General features: G+C 43.7%; 1 protein-coding gene across 1 annotated transcript; it reads left to right on the forward strand.

The window, feature by feature from the left end:
* The first annotated feature begins 44 nt into the window (after positions 1-44).
* cngb3.1 (cyclic nucleotide gated channel subunit beta 3, tandem duplicate 1) lies at positions 45-12,528 on the forward strand. Its single transcript, XM_049565937.1, has 18 exons — positions 45-137; positions 1,682-1,819; positions 2,259-2,398; positions 5,778-5,935; positions 6,019-6,318; positions 6,401-6,609; positions 6,733-6,783; positions 8,187-8,273; positions 8,532-8,596; positions 8,868-8,990; positions 9,117-9,258; positions 9,381-9,540; positions 9,704-9,801; positions 10,978-11,061; positions 11,171-11,289; positions 11,569-11,721; positions 11,829-11,970; positions 12,153-12,528. Exons 1-18 carry the CDS (start codon positions 45-47, stop codon positions 12,162-12,164), a joined length of 2,274 nt encoding a protein of 757 aa, XP_049421894.1. The 3' UTR covers positions 12,165-12,528.
* Positions 12,529-14,305: the final 1,777 nt, after the last annotated feature.

Genomic DNA, 14,305 nt, shown 5'->3' on the forward strand with positions numbered 1-14,305 from the left:
AGAAGTGGATGGCCTGTTCCCTGTAGCCCGCACCAAACCTTGCCATGTTCAGCAGGTTTAAAAAGTTACTCGGTGCTCCTGAGCCTCCGCCTGCCCCGGCTGCTACCCCGCCTCCCAGTGCAGCTCCACCAGCTAAGGTAAGGCCTGATATCTTTTTTTATTTCTTTCTGAGTTCTTTTTTCATGCTGTTTTAACAGTATTTTGTATTTGTTGCTCCCTGAACAGCTGTCTAGCAGTTTCCATGCATGCACCATTCCAACCATTAAATTAATCAAGTTCTGTGCTCAGTAACTACTCGTCACACGTGTTGTTTTTAAGGTCGACCACAGCAGGTGACTTAGACCACTAAAGCAGCTTGGCACTGATGGAGACATCTTCACCAGGGAAGCATAGGTGGATTTTCAGGGGGGAACATAAGCAATATTTTTCCTGCTCTTATTCCATTCCATTCTTAAATCCTTGATTCAGCCAGCGACAGGTCCTTTTAATTCCACAATTAACTTTTTTATCTCCCCATTATTGATGCCATGCTTTCTTTTGGGTTACTTTTACGTTCTTTTCCTAATTTCTCCTGTCTTCTCATCTTTTCCTTGTTTTGTTTTTTAACTTCATTCATTCATTCATCTTCTACCTGCTTCATCCTCTTGAGGGTCGCGGGGGGGCTGGAGCCTATCCCAGCTGACATCGGGCGAGAGGCAGGGTACACCCTGGACAGGTCGCCAGACTATCGCAGGGCTGACACATAGAGACAGACAACCATTCACGCTCACATTCACACCTACGGACAATTTAGAGTTATCAATTAACCTAGTCCCCAATCTGCATGTCTTTGCACTGTGGGAGGAAGCCGGAGTGCCCGGAGAGAACCCACGCTGACACGGGGAGAACATGCAAACTCCGCACAGAAGGGCTCCCACGCCCAGGATCGAACCGGCAACCCTCTTGCTGTGAGGCGACAGTGCTAACCACTACACCACCGTGCCGCCCATTTTTTAACTTTCCTTTTTAAATTTTAATCGTGTTTAGACAAAATTAAAATTTTAGGGATTATTAATTTAATGTTAAAAGTTTGGGAAGTCGAGGACAAAGCATTTACATGCTGCCACCATTGATCACGTGACATAAACCCTAGATCAAGTTTTCAAGAACTTCAGTATTTCTCCTGAAGATGATTGAGGGGACAGCACTGAGAATGAACTACAAGTGTGGGGAGACAATGGTCGAGAGGCGGGGTACACCCTGGAGAGGTCACCAGACTATCACAGGGCTGACACATAGAGACAGACAACCATTCACACTCACATTCACACCTACGGACAATTTAGAGTCACCAATTAACCTGCATGTCGTTGGACTGTGGGAGGAAGCTGGAGTACCTGGAGGAAACCCACGCTGACACGGGGAGAACATGCAAATTCGCACAGAAGGGCTCCCCTACCCTGGGATTCGAACCAGGAACCCTCTTGCTGTGAGGTGACAGTGCTAACTAATGCACCAACGTGCTGCCTCTTAATCATTAGCAAATTTTGCTTTAAAGCCCGGGGCTGTGGCAGTAGCATTGAGCACTTTGACTTTTTTGGATCCATGACGAAGTAGATGAGTCTTACAACTGATGATTGGCTGTGTCCTGTTTGTCTCAAGACGTCTGTCTGCTTTTGTTACCATTATTGTGTGTTTACAGGAGGAAAAGCCCCCCGAAAAGAAGGATGAAAAAGAGGAGCCAAAGAAAGAGGAGGAAAAGAAAGAAGAGGTAAAGAAAGAAGAAGAGAAAAAAGAAGAAGAGCCCAAGAAGGAAGAGGCCAAACCAGGTGAGAAGTCTGTTTGGATCCAATTCAAATTCATCCGTCTCCTTGTCTTTCTGACTAGAGATAAAAGGAATTATGTTATCTGGCAGAGGACAGGAGACAATAAACTCAACCATGCTAAGACCTGATGCTTCTGGGGGATTATCCAGGTGAACACAGATTACATACAGACTAGAAATACTGGAAATATACCATATGTGTGCAGACATTTGCAGATGATTAACTGATTTCAGGAAGAAAAAAAAAAGCCATGTACATGTCCCATTATTATCACTGTTCCACCAAGTACAATAAATGCACAGGAACATTGTGTAGTGGCATTAGGAAATAAAGTGTACCTTGATCGTACATTTAAGAAAGTATACTCTCGGTTGCTTTAATTCTGATTTCCACGCTAGGACGTTATGGCTTTTTGTTCTTCGGTTAGTGTTTGTGTCTAATTGTTAGAAACAGACTAAAGAGTGCTGCTGTGTTTTATTTCCAGAACCTGCTCCTGCTGCTCCTGCTCCTGCTGCTCCTGCTCCAGCTGCTGCTCCTGCTCCTGCTCCAGCTGCTGCTCCTGCTGCTCCTGCCAATCCAGAGGGGGCTGAAGGGTAAGAATGCACCATACACTGCATGTATTGCACTTGTCACCCAGTTTGGATCGGCTCCAGTCCTTTGCTACACTGCAGAAGTCAACTAAGTCAGTGGTTCCCAACTGGTCCAGCCACAGGGTCCAGATTTCTCCTTCATCATTAGTTCAAAGTCCACACAGTTTAATACATTCAGCATCTTACTTGTGTTTGGCCATGTTGTTGAGCTAGTTTGCAGTCTCTGTCAAGTAGCTTGTATCATATAGGCTACATTTATCTGCGTGTTTCCATTAATGTGCAACAGTGAAATAAGAATCTGTCGACAGTCACAGTGGCGGCATACATGTGATGAGGTTAAGTTCACAGCTTGAGCTGCGAGTACGTCATACATTTCTGATGTCATGTGAGCAAACCTGGAGATTTGCAGTAAAGTATTGAGGCTATTTTCCTTCCCTTTGTCCTCTTCTAACGACTAGGGCTGCCCCCGACTAAGAATTTTCTTAGTCTACCAATAGTCTTCATTTAGAGCCTTTAGTCGAGTAGTCACCCACATATTTACGATATTAATTTAATTATTAAGTTATATGTTTTGGGCGGGGCAACACAATGGTTTGAGTTCAAGGTCTGAGAAGTCATGAGCAAGATATGGCTTGTTTAATTCTTTACAGCGCGGTACGTTGTGTCCGTATGAGCCGATGTTACAAAGAATATGCAAGAGGAAGATGTAGAGAGATGTTGCTGCTTTGCTCATAGTTGATAAAATGCTCATGCTGAACATTGCTGCTTGGGGACAACCTTGGAAACAAAGACCTACACCTGCGGAAATGAGAGCGCAAATGTTGTGATACACACTATGGCGAATCTCAGTCTGTTGTGTTGCCTCTGACATGAGATTCGGGAGAAGAGGATGTTTTTGTTGGAATATTTAAAGATCAGTGAAGGAAATCCTTCTTGAAATTATGTTTGTTTACTGTAGAATAATTGTGAGAGGTGATGAGACTCTCACAGTGAGTAGTAGCTATACAGATAAACTTGGCTGGACTAAGAATACCTTGACCTGGAGCTTGAGCTCTGTCCAGTGTATCCGCTTCAGTGTAGCACTACACTGTGAACAAGAAGAGCTTTGTCAGGTTACAGTGATGTATTTGGCTTTGTAGCATTCATCATTTACATAATTACAAAACTTAAAGCATAGCTGTTGCTAATATCTGACATCTAAATTGAAACTGGTTATAAATACTCTCCAGACATACATTAACCATTCTGTACTGATTGTGCAGATGGACACTTTACTATGAGAGGCTGCTGTAACGTCTGCTTAGCTGCACCGCCTTTGTTTCGGCTTTGCTAACAAGAAGTACTACGTCTGGACACTTTGTGTGTGTGGCAACAGCAGCCATGATCACACTGCCACTTGCAGCCTGTGACTCCTAAAGTAGGAGAGGAGATTAGGAGCTTAGTGTTATTTGTGACTGAGAAAGATCAGGGATAGTGTTCACATGCAAACAGGAGCTGGTTTCAAGGAAGTGATTTTGTTTTACACACTATTTGAGGTTCAAATAAAAGTGGAAAAGAAATCCAGCTTGTTTGTAGATCTCATGTAGGGTTGTGTGACTGTCTGATTTTCCTCAGTTTCAGCAGATTGACCTTTAGAGACCCACTGTAGATTCTTTTTTATGAGGGAACAGGGAATCTTTAGGGCGACACAGCAGCTACATAGAAGTGGTATACATCATTTGAAAGCAGGGAAGATTAGTTTGAGATGCCTGGTGTGTCAATTTATTCTGGCTGTAACAAACACTGGGCCTCATGCAGCAACACTCTCTTAAATTTGTCTCATATTTTCACTTAATTTTCTGTTGCGAGAAAAAACGAGAAGTCAGCTCCAGATACAGCAAAAGTTCTTGACCATCCAGATCTGCTCTGACCCAGGTGCTGAATGATGAATACCACTTGATCATGAGTAACGTATTAGCATAGGTAAAGCCCTCCTAACACTCTATAAGGGCAGGTGTTGTGCCATGTGCAAAGACTCTGGCACATGCCCAAGAGCTGGAGAAGTGCCACTAAAAAAGGCTGCAAGACGAAGAAGACGTTCTGCAGAAGTGAAACAGATTTAAACAAGTGAACATGTGATTTTCCAAAGTGCAAATGCCATGTCAGCAGCAGTGATGGAGGAAGTACTCAGATCCCTTACTGAAGTAAAAATACTAATACCACACTGAAAAAGTACTCTGTTACAGGTAAAAGTCCTGCATTTGTTTGTAAACCTCTTGTGCTTTGGACAGGTGGCTATTAATGCTTTGAAAGTCTCGAGTGTGTAGGGGCTCAGAACATTATGATAGAAGTATATGATGGCAGTCAGGAATTCAACTATGCTTCATAAGATGTTGCATCATGTTTTTGTGTAGATACCATTCGTTACACAGATTTGGTGCAAAATGAAAGCATTTTTGACAATCCAAGAATTGATAAAATTGTCAAAAATCACTCAAAAATACAACATTAAGACTGCAAGACCTTGACGAACACTATATAAAAACCCATGCTCTGATTTGTTATCAAAAACTTCTGACATTTGGAGATTTACAAGGAATGGCAAACACTTCTGTTCTGATCAATATAACTATGAAAGCCATACATTCTCTGAATCCTCCATGTCTCTGGTTTGACTGTAAAGTTTCACGAGGCTGTGATTATCCCAGAGGTCACAACAGGTCATTTGATACAGTGAGGTCAGGTTCCAAAATATGGTCTCACTACAATAAAATAATTACTATGGGGACTAGCATCATCACACACAAGTAAAGTTGAGCCCAGTGACTCCACAAAACTTTCCAGTCATACCCAATTCATGCAATTATAATACTGTTTAGGGACCCCAGTATGCAGAAATATTCAAATACACAGTTTTAAGAATATACTGCATGAAAGAAAATGCATGATTTTTGCCAAAAACTGCATGAGACGAGCATAAAGTGGGCATGCATGTAAAGGAGAGATTCATGGGTACCCACAGAACCCATTTTCAGATATCTTGAGGTGAGAGGTCAGGGAAGGCAAAGGAAAAACTGTGATGGCTAACTTTGGAGTGTTATATAGCCCCCTATACAACAAGCTAGCATGATATGGTTGGTACCAATGAATCATGCTAGAAAAACAATGGGCGCAAGTTGCGCAACGCATCCTCTTAAAGACGGTGTCGGCCGAGATCAGCAGCAGTCCTTCGTGTCTTTTAGGGTTAATCGTTATTATACTTGCAAAATTGTCCAATATTTTTGACCACCACTAAAGATTAGTGTCCAATTTAGCCCCCTCATTTCCCTCCTCTTGTATTTAATGTCATTTTCTGTGGTATTCTTTTATTCACCTTTCTTTTTTGCTTCTGCTCTGTTTTCAGTGAAGAGGCCTGCCCTCCCACTCCACCTGTTGTCTACTTCCGTAACACAGATGACACACTCAGAGCTGTGATCAAGGACATAAGAGAGCGGACAGAGATTTTCAAAGAGAAGGCCATAGACCCGTACGCCACCTCGCCAGAAATCACCCCACCTGTCAGTAAGTACGAACACTGACAGACCAACACACAGACAGAAAACAAGCACGCAGCTATTTAACTCACCGTCACTCTCTTTGTTCAGCACCTGTTCTGAGGAAGGACGACTACATGAGACTGAAGGAGGAGGAGCGAATAGCAAAAGAAGAAGCTGAAAAAAAGAAGGCGGAAGAGGCGGCCAAAAAGGCAGAGGAGAAGAAGAAAAAGGACGAGGAGAAAAAGCTGGAGGCCGAGAAGAAAGCAGAGGAGGAGAGGCTGGCGGAGGAGGCCAGAAAGAAAGCGAAGCTCCTCCCAGACATCAACTTCTCCTGCTTTGACGTCATCTTCCATCCAATCGAGATCCACATGGATAACATCCTGGGAAACACCATAGATCCTTTCACAGGTAGGTGAGGCACACATGGGAACAGGACAGCTGAGATGAAATGAACATACATGATTAAATGTGTATATCTGTCTCTCTACAGATCGTCGTTACATTGCCTGGATGTCCCTGGTGGCATTGGCATTCAACTACAACACTTGGTTTTGCACCGCCCGGTTGGCCTTTCCTTACCATAACGAAACTACAAACCCCTTCTGGATATTTTGCGACATTGTTAGTGACTTAGTGAATGTTATTGACATCGTGGTTTGGCAGCCCCGACTTCAGTTTGTCAAAGCTGGAGACATTATTGTAAGTCACAAAGCATTATCAAGCATCAGTATTAGTAGTCTGTGTCTCATCTTTACCTGTGTTATTTCTATGCCTGTTCTTAGATCCACCTGAACTGTGATATTGTGTTTAATTCCCCTGCAGAAAGACAGAGCCTTGGCTAAGTTACATTATCGGAAATCATATCGATTCAAGGTGAGAATGACAATTATATGTCTAGTGGTAGAAAGTAACTAAATACATTTACCCAAGGACTGTACCCCATTTTTGAAAGAAAGGGGACAGAGAGTGTGCTCCAATTATCAGGGTATCGCACTGTTTAGTCTCTGGGAAATGTTTACTCCGGGTTGCTGGAAAGGAGGCTCCGACAGATTGTCGAACCTTGTATTCAGGAGGAGCAATGCAGATTCCGTCCTGGCCGTGAAACAGTGGACCAGCTCTTTCCCCTTGCAAGGCTGCAGGAGAGGTCTTGGGAGTTTGCCCATCTAGTCTACATGTGCTTTGTGGACTTGGAGAAGGCTTACAACCGTGTCCCTCAGGGGGTCTTGTGGGGGGCACTCTGGGATTACGGGGCACAGGGGTCGCTGCTACGAGCCATCCAATCCCTATATGACCAAAGTGAGAGCTGCATCAGCATACTCAGCGTTAAGTCAAACTCATTCTCAGTGGGTGTTGGCCTCTGCCAGGGTTGTTTCCTCTTTGTGATAGTCGTGGACAGGATCTTGAGGCGCAGCCAGGGGGAGGAAGAGGTCTAGTTTGGGGACCTCAGAATTGCAGCTCTGCTTTTTGCAGATGATGTGGTTCTGTTGGCTTCATTAAACCATGACCTCAAGCATCCACTGGGGCATTTTGCAGCCAAGTATGAAGCAGATGGGATGAGAGTCAGCACCTCCAAGTCTGAGGCCATGGTTCTCTGTCAGAAACCGGTGGATTGCCCCCTCTGGGTTGGGAGAGTTACTGCCTCAAGTGAGGGAGTTCAAGTATCTTGGGGTCTTGTTCATGAGTGAGGATAGAATGGAGCGTGAGATGGATCGGCGGTTTGTTGTGGCTTCTGCAGTGATGCGGGTGCTGTGCCGGACCTTTGTGGTGAAGAGGGAGCTGAGCTGGAAGGTGAAGCTTTCGATTTACTGGTCCATCTACGTCCGAGCCCTCACCTATGGTCATGAGCTCTGGGTAGTGACCAAAAGAATGAGATTGTGGATACAAGCAACCAAAATTAGTTTCCTCCGTGGGGTGGCCGGGCTCAGCCTTAGAGATAAGGTGAGGAGCTCAGACATCTGGAGGGAGCTTGGATTAGAGCCGCTGCTCCTTCGCATCGAAAGAGGTCAGTTGACGTGGTTCGGGCATCTGATCAGGATGCCATTTAGCTGAGAGTGGGTGCCGCTCTGGTTTGCTTTTAGCCAGCATTTGACCTTTGTTATGAAGGATTTTAAATCTGTAATCAGTTTCATTTTAGTTGGTAATATATTCCGGAGTTGACAGCCCTTTATGGAAAAAGCTGCAATCTACAAAAGCTACAATCTACCACTCACTTTAACCTCAGAGGTACAAAGTTGTTGTGAAACATAACCAAGTTTCTTTTATTCCTCTGTTCTCAGGCTGATGTCTTCAGCATCCTCCCCTTTGACCTTCTCTGCCTGCACTTTGAGTTCTCCTCCATATACCGATTCAACCGCTTTATCAGGGTAGGCAGCCAACTGACTACTAATGATGTAAATGATGAAAATACATACATACGTATACACACACATACATATATATATATATATATATGTATGTGTATATATGTGTATGCAGCGGAGGGCCACAGGCTGGATTTGAGCCTGGGCCGCAGCGGCAACAGCCTTGTACATGGGGCGCCTGCTCTACCACTAAGCCACCAACACCCCAGCTTCCTATTTTCTAAACAGTCTTTCACTGGTTTGTTTCCTTGTGTGTTCTAGATTGAATCCTTCTTCGAGTTCAGTGATCGACTTGAGAGTATCATGGCCAAGGCCTACATCTGGAGGTAAATGCTGCTGGAACAGTGACAGGAGCAAATCAATACTGTTTTTTTATCTCATTTTAGTTGGCTGAAATTTAAACTTCTGCCATTAGATAAACTGTTACTGTTGAGTTCTTGAGTTGGCTTTAAGCAGAAAAGGATGCCTGTTGACCGTTTTTAAACCACCACTTTTTAAATGCTTGTCTTGTCCAGTGTTCATTTGATTGACGAAAACGATGACAAAAAAATTTCGTTGTCAACCTAATCCTTTTATATGTTTCTCTTTCAAACGCAGAGTGGCTCGCACCACAGGTTACCTGCTCTTTATGCTCCATCTCAACGCCTGTGCATTTTATGTTGCCTCGATACATCAAGGTCTTAATACGACCTCGTGGGTGTATGATGGAGAGGGCTCAGCGTACGTACTTTTTACTTTGTCTTGAAGAGTTTGTGATGTTGTGGGAGCTCTCTGTCGTTACATCAGTTACGCAGTGTAGTGCCTTGTTATCACTATGAAATAAACATGCACCCTGTCCCTTCACAGGTACCTGCGTTGTTACTACTTTGCAGTCCGCAGTCTGATCAACATCGGGGGTCTTCCAGAGCCTGTGACCACCTTTGAGATTACCTTTCAGATGTTGAACTTTTTTATTGGCGTCTTTGTGTTCTCCAGTTTGATTGGACAGGTAGGACGGAGGAGGGTTTTATTTGTGACTCCAGCATTACACATTTAGCTTAAAGCTTTTCTTCACAATGTTATGTATTCTAATGCAACACTCTCCTGTCCGTCTGTCTTTCTTTCTCTTAGATGAGAGACGTCATAGGAGCAGCAACAGCAGGTCAGACATATTTCCGGGCATCAATGGACGGCTGTGTTGCTTATATGAACACCTACTCAATCCCCAAGCATGTCCAGAACAGAGTTCGGACCTGGTACAACTACACCTGGGCAGCTCAGGGCATGCTGGGTGAGACTCAAACATTTGTACCGGAAATAATAAACCTGATGAGACACTAAAACTCTCTCCTAAAAACCGGACTAATATTTAAATAACCACACAATTTTTTAGAGGCGTTAAGAAAATGCTTTTGACAGCTTACTGTATGATGAGATATTCATGTCTTCTCCAGATGAGTCCGAGCTGCTGGATGCGTTGCCTGTGGTGATGAAAACCGCCATTGCTGTTGACATCAACCTGAGCACCTTCCAGAAGATTGCACTGTTTCAGGTGACTTGGCATTTTTTGTGTCCTCCTGTAATTTGAGACAATTAAATCACATTTTGACAGACATCTGGGGTCATGGATGGATTTCTGAATGGGTCTACTGGGCATAGGTCCAGGGCCCCCCTGGCCTTCACCTGCAAAATGTCACTCAAATTCACATGCACCAGCCAGGAAGAGAGAGAAAAAGACCACAAACAGGAACTGCAGAGACACAAAAGAACTACAAAAAGGGGCAAAACAACTACAGAGAGACATAAAACAACTATACAGACACAAAACAAACAAAAGGAGACACAATTTGACTACAAAGAGACACAAAACAACCACACAGATACAAATAGATAACCATAAACAGACAAAATAACCAAAGAGACACATAACAAATACAAAGAGACACAAAATTACTAGAGACAAAAAACGACAATGAGGCAACACAAACTGACTTCAAAGAGACACAAAATGACTACGAAGAGACAAAAAAACAGAGACAATTGACTACAAAGACCCATAAAGCAACCACAAATAGACACAAAATAACTACAAAGAGAGACAAAATGACAACAAAAAGTGACACAAATCGACCACAAAGACACATAAAACCACCGCGAAAAGACACTTAACAAACACAGAGACAAAATGACAACAAATTGAGTTGTCAGCTACAAAGAGACATAAAACATCCACATGGATACAAAAAAAAAACTACAAAGAAAGCCAAAACAACCACGAAGAGCCACAAAATGACTATGAGGCGACACATGATGACACAATGAGACACCAAACAAACATAAAGACACAAATCAACTACAGAGAGCCATAAAACAACCACAAGGACACAAAACTGACACAAAGAGACTATTAAGGACTACGGGGTGACACACAACATGACCTCAAAGAGACATAAAGTTACCAAGAAAACACAGAGACTTGAATCAACTACAAAGAGACAAAAACCAAACCAAAAAGAGACATAAAAAAAAAGATGCATAACAACTACAAAGAGCTACAAAACCACCACAAGGTTTGAGTCTTTCTCCTATATTGGAGACATGGTGGGGCCTTTTCCATGTCTGTGCCCAGGAGCCCATTGCATCATATCCCACTCATGTCTGGAGTCACACACATCTCTGTGAACACAGCACTGAATGCTCACCTGTCAATCTTCTGTTGCCTCATCAGGGCTGTGACCAGCAGATGTTGGTGGACATGTTGCTGAGGCTCAAGTCAATCATTTATCTACCTGGAGACTTTGTGGTGAAGAAGGTGAGTATACGAGTTTGTGTTGGTAAAGGACAAACCTTAGTGATCAGCATGATATATAGAAGGTTATATTATCTGAGGGTGATCATGACCTCTGCGCTCGCCTCCACAGGGGGACATCGGCAAAGAGATGTACATCATCAAAAGCGGGGCCGTGCAGGTGGTGGGAGGACCGGACAACAGTATTGTGTTTGTCACACTAAAGGCTGGAAGCGTGTTTGGAGAAATCAGGTTAGTCTACCTTTATATACGACAACTTGAACGGAAAAGAAATACAACAAGTCACATATTTATCCCTTATTTTCATCATCCTCTCATCCAGTACGTGACACTGATGAGCATGATAATAATAAGTATCATATCTGTAAGGAGAACATATTTGCCTTTGCAGTTACCTTGTAAAGACAAAGACAACATCCCTGTTGCACAGTTTGTCGTCTTTACCCGACCAATGTGATTTGAAATGGACACTCTGGACACGATATATTTTGACTTCTGTCCCCGTCACAGTTTACTACAGTCTGCCAAAGATGGAGGCAACAGGCGCACAGCTAACGTGAAAGCCCACGGCTTTGCTAACCTTTCTGTCCTGGAGAAGAAGGACCTGTTTGACATCCTCGTCCATTACCCAGAGTCTCAGAAAGTGCTGGCCAGGAAGGGAAAGTGAGTCATTAACACAAAGAACAATCATTTTGATGCTTCTGAAATCCAATTGTGCAAATTAGATTCTAAAACGCAGCCCATTATTGTCTCTGTGCGTGACTGTGGAGGAAACTGATCAAAGCCAAAGGCCCTGCACCAGCTAAAACCAACGAGGAAAAGCCAAAAGGTTTCGCTTTGTTTGGACAAAAACCACCAACACCCAAGTTAATGAAGCTCTTTGGCAATTTCCGCAAAGCAGAAGCTGCCAAGGTAAAGTCCTAACTGTGATGCAGCATCCAGTATACAGAGATCAGTGGGATAGTTTGATTTTCACTGACGAATAGTCTCGTACTTCTACAGAAAATGTTGGCACTAGATAGCTTAAAAACACGATGTCATCATGGGTAATGAGCAGTGACATGACATTGTCTTATTTTGTCTTCTGTCCGCAGAACAATGCCTAGTACGAGAAATCAAAGCAGGATGTGTGGGGCTGCTCCTGAGCTCCACCACTTCAGCCTGTATCATTCTGTTCATTACACCTTCCACTGCCTACTGAAGGAATCACATGAACACAGAAACGGGACTTCTGTAATTATCATCTATAATATTCACCTCGTAAACTTTTGTAGCTTCATTCATAGAGTCAAGTTTGACCTGATCAGTGCGAGTAGCCAAATTTAAAGGTTAACATAATGCTACAGAGGGAGCTCGGAGTAGAGCCGCTGTCAGTTGAGGTGGTTCAGGCATCTGATCAGGATGCCTCCTGGGCGCCTCCTGTTAAAGGTATTTCAGGCACGTCCCACTGGTAGGAGGCCCTGGGGCAGACCCAGAACATGTTGGAGGGATTACATATCTCGTCTAGCCTGGGAACACCTTGGGGTCCCCCAGGATGAGCTGGAAAGCGCTGCTGGGGAGAGGAACGTCTGGGGTGTTTTGCTTGGCCTGCTGCCCCCACGACCCAGCGCTGGATAAGCAGATGAAAATGTATGGAAATGTTTGTATGTGTCATTTTTCATATTAAAGAAATTAAAATGTTTACTACAAAATGTGTCCTGGTTTAATACCTAGAGGATGAGCTCCTCCACACCGCAGACTGGTTTCCAATTTTTAGTCAGTTAGTTTTTATTTTAAAATTGGACAAACTGGAAAGTTAGTATGTGCAGCAACAGCTCCCATAGCTATACAGGTAAAGAGCACCACCTACTGTTTGATATTTGAATTTGAACTTATGTGAATAGAAAATTAAAGGGAGACTTTCCCTAAAAAATAAAATGAGATATTCTTCCTGTTATCTGTGGTGCTATTAATCAATCTAGATTGTTTTGGTGTGAGTTGCAGAGTGTTGGAGATATCAGCTGTAGAGATGTCTCTTGAATATGATGGGACTAGTTTGCACTCAGCTTGTGGTGCTCAAAGAGCCAAAAAAATGAATTAGAGAAACTCTACAGCAATGTCTCTAGAAATCATGACCCAGTTACTCAAGATAATCCACAGACCTTGTTGTGAGCAGTTTTTAAACAGGAACTATTTTCTTTGTACCAAACTACACCCACCAACTGTCGCCCCTTTTACACTGCCAGATTTTCCATGAATGTTGGGCCGTAGACACACACAGCCCAATTGGCGAGTTGATCTGAGGTGCCCAATTTTCCACCTCGTAGGGTAGACATATTGGCAGGATGCTTTTAGTTTAAAAAGGCCGAGGCGGCCTTCCACAACAGGAGGGGCTGTTGACGACGACGCATGTGCGAGCCACTGGCGGTGGATAAACAGGAAACAGCTGATAGCAGGAATTAGCGAACAGCTAGTAGCAAGAGGGAAACACAAAAATGGCAGACACTATTGTGCGCCCTCCTTGTCCTCACAAATGAAGAGGCCATTAATTGCCAAGTGATGAGGACGGTGAAGGACCAACTTATGAGAGAATCGCTGAAGGACTGACCAGCCACGGCTTCCCTCCCACGCCACTGTTTATGTCACACGCCGAGCTACACGTTTTGTTACTTGCTCACGCCCCCCATTGCCCTGAAAAAGGCGCATTCTGTATAAACAGAAGTAGGTAGGCGGCATTTTGCTGCACTCCCCAATTTTGTTTTTATACTGCCAATGCTGAAAGACGACTGACTGGGCTTTCCTGCAAATTTGCACAACACCTATTTTCACAGTGCAGAGGGAAGCATGTATCTACTGCTAGCTCACCTAGCACCGCTGGACTAGCTAAAGCCGCAGCTCAGCAGAGGCCATTAAATCTCGCGCTGTCATAAGCACAAAACTCTCGTCCATGAGTAGATGTACGCTTCCTTCCACAAACTGAGTGCCATCTAGTTCCATTATATTCAAGAGAGGGCAGACATCTCTACGGCCGATATCTGCAACACTCGACAACGCACAGATGAGCTGGAGAACGTGTTGAATTTAGTGTTCGAAACATATGACACTGCCTATGACATCAGAGAAATGGTTTATGTTTTCAACACAAGTTTATGGTCACTACTTTTTTCCACTTCCACTTCCCACAACTGGTTGCAGCCTGTGAAGCTGATAACTAGCTTTCTAGAAATCTGAGGCCTTAAAAAAGGTAACAAACACGAGACAGGAACGA

Source organism: Epinephelus fuscoguttatus, linkage group LG21 (genome assembly GCF_011397635.1).
Source record: "Epinephelus fuscoguttatus linkage group LG21, E.fuscoguttatus.final_Chr_v1".
NCBI classification, from domain to species: Eukaryota; Metazoa; Chordata; class Actinopteri; order Perciformes; family Serranidae; genus Epinephelus; species Epinephelus fuscoguttatus.

Excerpts from the sequence above, each read along its gene's own strand:
- cngb3.1 (XM_049565937.1), top strand. The coding sequence starts at position 45 with ATGTTCAGCAGGTTTAAAAAGTTACTCGGTGCTCCTGAGCCTCCGCCT. Across the intron at positions 6,319-6,400 it reads CACCATAGATCCTTTCACAG|ATCGTCGTTACATTGCCTGG; the intron begins GTAGGTGAGGCA and ends GTCTCTCTACAG. Across the intron at positions 9,802-10,977 it reads AGAAGATTGCACTGTTTCAG|GGCTGTGACCAGCAGATGTT; the intron begins GTGACTTGGCAT and ends TTGCCTCATCAG.